Source organism: Antechinus flavipes, chromosome 4 (assembly GCF_016432865.1).
Source record: "Antechinus flavipes isolate AdamAnt ecotype Samford, QLD, Australia chromosome 4, AdamAnt_v2, whole genome shotgun sequence".
Taxonomy (NCBI): Eukaryota; Metazoa; Chordata; class Mammalia; order Dasyuromorphia; family Dasyuridae; genus Antechinus; species Antechinus flavipes.
This window is the reverse complement of record NC_067401.1, coordinates 364,493,765-364,502,513: the sequence shown is the minus strand read 5'-3', so window position 1 is coordinate 364,502,513 and position 8,749 is coordinate 364,493,765. Positions and strand designations below refer to the sequence as shown.

At 46.6% G+C, this 8,749-nt stretch overlaps 1 protein-coding gene across 1 annotated transcript; it reads right to left on the bottom strand.

Moving 5' to 3' along the window:
- Positions 1–705: 705 nt before the first annotated feature.
- On the bottom strand, positions 706–8,372 carry NDUFS2 (NADH:ubiquinone oxidoreductase core subunit S2). The gene is made up of 14 exons (XM_051998242.1): positions 8,248–8,372; positions 7,350–7,456; positions 6,201–6,391; positions 4,879–4,999; positions 4,541–4,653; positions 4,265–4,339; positions 3,965–4,042; positions 3,727–3,812; positions 3,365–3,484; positions 1,888–2,017; positions 1,470–1,565; positions 1,197–1,280; positions 980–1,037; positions 706–854 (listed from the first exon to the last, which is right to left on the bottom strand). The coding sequence occupies exons 1-14, from the start codon at positions 8,340–8,342 to the stop codon at positions 817–819; spliced, it is 1,392 nt and encodes a 463-aa protein (XP_051854202.1). The 5' UTR covers positions 8,343–8,372; the 3' UTR covers positions 706–816.
- Positions 8,373–8,749: the final 377 nt, after the last annotated feature.

The window sequence follows — 8,749 nt, the reverse complement described above, 5'->3', positions numbered from 1 at the left end:
CAGCTACCGGAAGGGCCAAATCGGACAGAAAGGTTATCTGAGTGGGGTCCATCTGTGACCCTGAGATCTTGAAGACCCTAAACCCTCTAACTCCAGGAGCGAACCCTCTCAACCACAGGGAAAAGACTGGCCCCAGTTTTCACTGTCCACTCCAGCATAGCATCGAATTCTGTGTACAGGAGGGGGACACAGCCCTTGGCCTATAGATGGTCCCCAAGGGTGTACCACATCCCTTCTCCCTGCATTTCCTGCACCTACCAAAGGTTTAGGGCACGGGAGTTACAAGAATGGAAATTCATGGCAGGACGCTAAAGCAGCTCTGCAAGGACAGGAGAGAAAAGGGGAACAACAGAGGAGACAGGGAAAGAAGAAGTGGAAAGAGCATGTGGTAGGGGCAAGGGTGGTAACAGAGATCTGAGGCGATGATGGGGGGGAAGGAGGGGTTGAAAATGCCCCTCAGCCCTCTCTCTGCCCTTCCTCCCTGGCATATTGGAAAAACCCATTCATTTCATAGGCAAAATAAAGTAAAGAATAGGCCAGAAGGGGAAGCTGGACATAGGGACCGCAGAGCGGCTAATTTATTGTCATTTCCTTTTTCTTAGTAGAAGCACAGCCTACTCAGTGTGCGCGCGCACGCACACACACACACACACACACACACACACACACACAAACACACACACACACACATACACACTCTCTCTCTCTCTCTCTCTCGATCTCACACTTTTTCTCTCCCTCTGTCTTGCCCTCCCGTTTCTCTCAGGAGATGGTAATCAGTGAGGATATAGCAGAGAGAAGTTGTTGCTCTCCTGCTCATCGATCTACCTCTCCAAATACAATGTCCTGGGTACCTGGAGGGTAGAAAAAAGAAACAAATATCTACAGGGGCCATACGAGGCCTTTCCATTTCCTATGTTCAATCTTAGTTCTCAAGCCAAGGCAGGTCATTATGCCCGCCCATCCAAAAGCACCATACCTATGATTGCTACCACATCTGCCAGCATGTGCCCCTTAGACATCTTATCCAAACCAGCCTGGGGATGTGGGAAAAAAAAGAGAGAGAGAGAGAGAGAGAACATCAGATATTCAATACTTGGAGTAGAATCAAGGAAACAAAGAGCACTGAGAATTTGTAGGGAGTCAGCCCTGGTAGGCCTTGAGATCTGGGAATACCTGGGGCTTGTTGTTCTTACCAAATGAGCGAAGCCAGGGGCTTTGATCTTGCATCGATAAGGGCGGCTACTGCCATCAGAAACCAGGTATACTCCAAACTCTCCCTGGGCAAAGAGAATGCAAGGGAGAGGTCATAACCCTGATTCCCCAAAAGAAAGCAAATTCCTGCTCATTTTATGTTCCTCTGATCTTTTGTTACTCTCATGTTTGTTTTCTAACATAATCAGCATTCATTCATCAAATGCCTACAGAGTCCCCATCACTAAGTCTTCCCCTCTATGGCCATTCCTCACCTTCGGTGCCTCGATGGCAGTATATGTAGCACCTGGTGGAACCTGGTAGCCCTCAGTATAGAGCTTAAAGTGATGGATTAGTGACTCCATGGAAGTCTAGAGAAGGAAGAAAGAACAGTGAAAAACTCAATCAGTCATAATCAAAGAGCTGAGTACCCTTTGAGGAGAGTCCTATGCATAAGACCTACTGAAACAGGGAAGGGACCCACCATGCCCTAACAGGATAATGAGTACCCACAAACAAAGTGCAAGTGTAAACACAGAGATAGAGTGTGCAGATGAGATATCAGCAGAGAAAAAAGCCGTGTCTTGCTTCCCAAGCTGATGCTTTCAGAGCCCGAGACGGCTCTGAAGCCTGCCCCATTTCCATCCTTTCTCTGACCTCCATTCACCTCCCAGACCACTTCCCATCCCCAACCTTCATCTCTGCCCGTTTTGGTGGCGACACTTTGGCATCATCCACTTTGATCTCCCCAGGAGGCATCTTGTTAAGACACTGATGAATGATCCGGAGAGACTGACGCATCTCTTCTACCCGACACAGGTACCTAACAGACACAACAGAGGTCAGAGACCTGCTCTGGCTGGACAAACCAGCTGACTCCACCCAGTAGCTGCTCTCTGCCTCATGCCAGCTTTCTACCTGATTTTCTTCCTAGTCTGAGTTGACACATATTCCGATCACCCTCCAAGACCCCTCCCCACTGGTCTTCTCTTTGTTTCCTCTGATTCCATCCTAGGGAAGCTGTAAGTCCCAATCCACCAAATAGAGGACCCTTCTATCAGGGCCCTCTCCAGCCATGCTGATCTAGGTCTGGCCCCAGATCCAGCTCCAGAGGAGACAATGAGCCTGGGGATTGTGCCCTGCCCACCTTCCCCTAAATCCGGCTCACTAGCATATCACGGTACCACCTCCTGATGTCATAGTTCTCTTAGAGAAAAAAGGACAAACAACAACGATGACACTAATATAATACTCCATAGTTTGCAAAGAGCTTTATATTTAGTATCTCCTATGACCCTCATACAACTACTCAATGAAGTAGGTGCTGCTATTAAGCCCATTTTACAGATGAGGAAACTGAGCCAAAGGGAAGCTAAGCATCTTGGCCCAAAGTTGCTAAACACAGTTTAGCTAAACATCTGGGGCAGATTCACTTCAGGCCCTCTGAATTCCCAGTCCAGTATTCTAGTGCTGGCTACAATGAATGATCTCTATGGTGCCAATGGAGTATAAGTTCTCTGGAGGTAGGGACAAAGTAGCTGCTCACTAGGCACTGGCTGAATCCCTGGAGTTACCCTAAGATCCTCTCAGAGGGTGCTAGAGGACATTCAGTGTCCTATGAGCAGATACAAAACAGAGACTGGAAGATTGGACACAGACTCTCTGGCCAACACTCCAGCCAATGGCCCTTCCTAGGATGGAGAAGGCAAATGGTAACTGAAGGGGGCTGTGTGACAAAAGAGGAAGAAGAAACTAAGAGGTAGAAGACTTGGATTTTGTAACATGGACCCCTCCAGCTGTGAATTCTGAAGAAGCCACAACTTCTTCAGGTCTATTTCCTCATTTGTGAAATGGAGACCTGACAAACTTCCAAAAAGTAAACATGCACATAAGAGGACTCTGGAAGTGATAAAGATCAGTGGACAAGGAGTAAGAATTAGACTCTGATTCTTGCTTGGTTACCATTAACTATCCCAAGAAAGTCTACTCATTAGCTTTCTTAATGTAAAATGAAACTCCACCAGCCAGACCTACTTGAGGAAGTATGATATGGAGAAGAGAATGCAGTGCTTGATTGAGGTCAGACTGGGTTCAAAAATTCTATACAAGTAGCAGTTGCTGCATTTACAAATGGAGAAAGGACAGGAATTGGAAGGTGGCTCTATCCTACCTGTCGTAACAGTCTCCTCTGGAACCAATGGGAACATCAAACTCTACTTGGTCATACACATCATAAGGCTGAGTCTTCCGCAGGTCCCACTGAATCCCAGAGCCTCGAAGCATCACCCCACTATCAAAGAGGAGGAAAGTGGAGGTTACATTCTGTACAATCAAGAAAAATGCTGCCACTCTCACGCTCCCTCCAGGCTCACATCCAAGGTGAAGGGAAACCAGAAGAGGGACATGACCATAAATGTCAAGAGTAAGGAGCTACCCTGGTCTCCCATCCAAAGAGACCAGTTTCTTCATTTCTGGGTACAACATGGGCCCTGCCCTCAGCCCTGCCCTGCCCTGCCTTGCTCCACTACTGACCTGAAGCCATAGTTAAGGGCATCTTCTGCAGTTACCACTCCAATGTCAACTGTTCGATTCCGCCAAATCCGATTATTAGTTAGCATCTGCCACCCCAAGGAAAGAAGTGTCAAAATTTCATTTCATTTCATACTAGGCCATCTCTTATTTTTAGATTCAAAGTCTAGTATCCTTCCACCCCACCTTGAGAAATTTTTAGTAGTACCCAGGCAAGTTTCCTCTTTCCCCTTTATTTTACCTCTTCAAGCTCATCAATTCGAAGAGAGAAGTTCTTGGCAAATTCATAGATGTCATCCATGAGCCCAAGAGGCAGATCCTGAGGGTCAGGTTGAGGCCATGAAATGAGGGAAAGGGACAATGACACATCAGAGAAACAAAGTTCCAAACTTCTTCATCCCTACCCCATGGAATACTGGGACTACATCTAATTTCCCATTGTCTCCAGTCAGAGAATCTTAAAATACTGTAGCCAGAGAGAACAAAGATAAGAATAAAGGGATGGGAATACAGTAGAAACTATGGAAGGGGCTCTTCTTACCTGGTGCACCCCTCCTGGACGTATGTATGCTGCATGCATTCGTGCCCCTGACACTCGTTCATAAAACTCAAACATCTAGAGGGGACACACTGAAAATCAGAGATAAAGTCCTTGGCCCCCCAAGTATACCTGTAGCATTCCACTACCAAAAAAAGATAACTTCTAAAAAGCTGGCCCCCTGGCCATTCTGTATGTCAGGTATATTCTCCCAACCTCACACCCAGAACCCTTTTCTATACTTTTTTCAAACCACCTCTAATCTGTGTCTAGTCATACCTTCTCTCTTTCTTCAAACATCCAGAAGAAGGGAGTCATGGCCCCAATATCCAGGGCATGTGTTGTCAGTGCCATAATATGGTTCAGCAGCCGTGTAATCTCTCCAAATAGCACTATGGAGAGAAAGGGAAGAGGGAGCAGAAAAATATTTGAGAACTAAGGAATCAGAACTATCTCAGAAAAATCAATGGAGCCTACTTCAGTCTGGGATGCTCAAGAACTCTTAAACATTGAGGAAGTATTGGATTCCTTCTATTCACTGCTCTCCAGGACAGGTAAGGTAACAGGCCTAGGATACATCACACCCAGACTGGATACCCAAGAAGATTGAGACATACCTCGGATCCACTGAGCCCGGGGGGGAGGCTGGATGTTAAGTAACTTCTCTACAGCCAAGGAATAGCATTGTTCATTACACATCATGGACACATAATCCAGTCGATCAAAGTATGGAAGGGCCTATAGAAGGAAGACAGACACTAAGGGAAATCTTGCCATGTCTCATATCCTACTACAGACTTCCTGTCTGCCTGGGGCAAATGCTCTTCTGAACTGGTTCCAGGAACCAGGCCACACTTGTCTGCCAAGCCCTTGACCACCTAGTAAAATTTCAAGATATTCTAATAGCCTCCCAAACATGGAAGCAATAACATGACATCTTAAACTTTCAAGTCATCATTTCTTTCCCAAGTCTACAGAAGAAAATAAATTAAACAAGTTGGAAGTGAGACTAGGAAGAAAGATCACAGAAATTGTCAAGAATAGGGTCTTGAGAAAGGCAGAATATGTTCTGATTAGAGTAGCCTTTTTCCTAAGGTTAGCTGTCCAAGCTGTAGCTTCCAGGAAAAGGTGGGGCTTGAGCTGATCCCTTCAGGACAATCTGTTCTTTCTTGGCCATCACTGTGACGTAGAGCTAGGCTAAAGAGTTTAACTCCACAGATCCAGAGGCCAGAAACAGTCATTCTCAGGCCTCTGGGGGAATCTCACAGTCACTATATTTGACCCCATTACTGAACCACTAAGTTTCAGTTTCACAATCTTTCACTTTAGGACTCTTCCCTCTCCCTTCACATAGGCTAAAGAGAAATAAATAAAAAAGTACTGGCTCCAGCCTCAAACAAAAATCCCTGACTCTTACCACTTGGTTGTCATAGTTCCCTTTCACTCCTTCCTCCATCTCACAAGCCAGCAACAGCTATAACTTCTCTATCCTACTCATTCTGACTCACTGAACATTTCAAAAGGAAACACAGGCAGCTGGAAGATATAGGGATATCTAAACAAAAAAGATGACGTCTCTTACTTTGTTCCCTGCTCTGGGAAACCATCTGTGACGCACTGACCAGACTTGATATGACACCAAAGAAACTGAGGCACAGGATTGGGGAGAATGACAGCCAAAAGTTGATCAAGTAAATGATAGAATATTTTGGAAGTTCAGAAACATGGCTTCTACTTCTGAATCCAACCCCATCAACCATGGCAAAGCTTTCCATTATCCCCAAATCTTCCCATATGCCTTAATAGGAAAAAGGCACAAAGGATAGCCACCAGGCTCCCTCATTGCCTGATAGCATCCATGAGAGTCCTGGGTGGTGAAAAATATAAATCTCAGAACCGAGACTACCCCGCATCTTCATGTTGCATTCACTCCTCACACCTGCAAGTAAGTCTTGTATTCAATGAGCTTTTCAGTGCCTCGGTGAAGCAGGCCAATGTGGGGATCACACTTCCGCACCATTTCTCCACTTAGTTCCATCACTAGTCGAAGAACTCCATGAGCTGCTGGGTGCTGGGGCCCAAAGTTTAGAGTCACATTGGCCACTTTTGTGTCTTTTGGAGGGTCCACATCTGGAGGTAGGGGGAGGAAGAAGAGGAAATATAGGGCTAGAAGGTGACTCCTCTGGGATATTTTCAAGGATTAAAAGGGTTAACCTATTATCAGGGAGGTCCTATCCAATATTAAACCCCTAGCATGTCAATTTTGTTGTCTTCCTCTTCTTATACTCAAAACACTCTGGAGTCAAAGGAAAGGAAAAGCATGGAAAAGCAAGGAAAAACTTTGGTTCCTTGAGGGCAGGGACCCTAAATCTTACTTTTCCTAATATTGTATAAAGTCTAAAGTATCTAGTTCCAGGTATCAAAAATATTACCATGAAAACAAGTAACATGAGGGAAACAGAGTATTGTCAAAGGAAATCACATGAGGGAGAGGTCATTGCAGGCTGAAGTATCAAAGAAGGTTTCATTAAAGACAGAGTTTTTTACCTGGGCTTTGAAGGTCAGAAAAGCTTTAGATGGGACATGTGGCAGAGGAAAGACAAGGACATCAAGGAGCAGAAAGAATCAGGACACAAAATGGCATGGGGATAAAAATGGGAAAGGTGGTTTGGGGTATAATGAATATGACAACTTGATTAGAACAGAAGTCTGCTAATCTCTGCTAATCATATCTAACATTGAAAACCTCGGCAGTAGGATGAAAATAAAGTGAATCTGATGACATCTGGATATATAATTAGAAGTATCAAGCAGGCAGCTGGACTTGCAGGACTAGAGCTCAAGGGGAGATTTTTAAAGATAAAATTTTTGTCAGCTTTTAATCAACAAACATGAGCTAGTTTATGCTATGGAAATTAGACAATTTCTGAGAGGGATTATATAAAGGAGGGTGCCATGAATAAGAAAAGAATAGTCTTATCTCAAATGAGACAAACTTAACATTATTTTGCTATCAATTGAGGTACAAACAATTCTGGGTCAATGACAAAGTTGGTGGGAAGAGGGGCATATTGATCCTCAGACTCACCATTCCAGGGTGCGGGCTTCCAGAGGGCTGTTTCTTTATTTGGGTACATGACAGCCCCCCCAAACTGTTCTGCCCATTCCACATCTGGTTGCCACTGCCGTGCACCTCTAGAGATCAGAAAGCAGGGACAAAGGGTCAAACTGCAGGTTCTGATTTTTCCTGTCGTTTTGTATCCCTAGTAACTTGCTCATCAATTAATAAACATTTGAGGAATTAAATTGAACAAGCCTGTTGAGGGAAGGACCTGATCATTTTTACTCCTTCCCTACCTCCCACCTCCAATTCAATGACAAGGAAACAATTTAAGGGCTCCAAGTAATAATACTCAGAGGTTTGCAAAGGCCTTTCTCGTTGGATCCTGATTAATAACTAATTTCGACGGGCAGCTCACACGTGACTCCTTGACCAGGGAAGGTAAAAGAGTGCGCAGTTCTGCTCCTAGGGAGGCTGTCCAAGGTCATTGGGGGAAATGAGCTGGGAACACAGACCCCAGCTGAACAGGGAGCACATCCCGTCCGGGGGGCGGGGGGAGGGGATGGAAGCCCCCGGCCCTGCCTCCACTGGGCTAAGGCAGGGATAATGATGCAGCTGCCCCCGGACTGTCCCAGGGAGATTCGGGGGAAGAGGGGGCAATCTCAAGGCAACAGATGAAAGGGATCAGGGAAGCGGAAAGTCCACGGAGTATACCAAGAGCACCCTCTCAACCACCCTAAAATTGGGGAAATCACCCAATTCAAGGGTTTATGGAAGACTGGGGGAGGGGCTGGGAAAGACGAGGTCATAAGTCTGGGTCACTCACTCCAGGGAGGGTCAGAAGGCCTAGGGCAAAGTCCTCGGCCCCCGGAGGTTGGGGCGGGGGCGGGGGGAAACAGGACCAAGGCTTCCCGCTCCTCCTCACCTGCTGGGCTGAAGCGTCAGCCGGACCCCAGGGCCGGGCCGCAGCACGGGGGCCACCAGGGTCCGGAGTTGCCCCAGAGCCCTCAGTGCCGCCATCTTGCTGCCGCTGCAGGCCCGTAGGAAGGAGAACCGGGCGGAAGTAGACCCTACACACGTCACTCCCTTGGCTTCTTCTCACAGTTGGACACTGTGTAGACGCCATCTTGAAAGCTGGCAAAAGCTTCGGCGAGCGTCCGGGTACATCCGGGTTTCGGGACTTGGCTTCATTGCATGAGTCCGCTATGAGCATCTTCCATTTTAACTGTGGGCAAGAATTTTGGGTCTTTGAAATACGCCCCCTGCTGTTGCAGCGAGCGCGCTATCTCTAAGAGCCAAGCCAATAGGGGGTGGAGAAGGGAGGAGCATCTTTAGCTTATAGGTACCATAGTACATAGTATAGACCGGGATGGTGGAGGAGCCCCCTTCTGCTTCTAGGCCACAGCTGCTGGGGAGGCGGATCCCCA

Bases quoted from the DNA above. Each gene is read 5' to 3' on its own strand.
- NDUFS2 (XM_051998242.1), bottom strand. From the start codon at position 8,342: ATGGCGGCACTGAGGGCTCTGGGGCAACTCCGGACCCTGGTGGCCCCC. The intron at 4,340-4,540 runs GTATGACTAGAC...TGTCCCCTCTAG, and splicing joins TGTTTGAAGAAAGAGAGAAG to ATGTTTGAGTTTTATGAACG. The intron at 855-979 runs GTATGGTGCTTT...TCTACCCTCCAG, and splicing joins AGATGTGGTAGCAATCATAG to GTACCCAGGACATTGTATTT.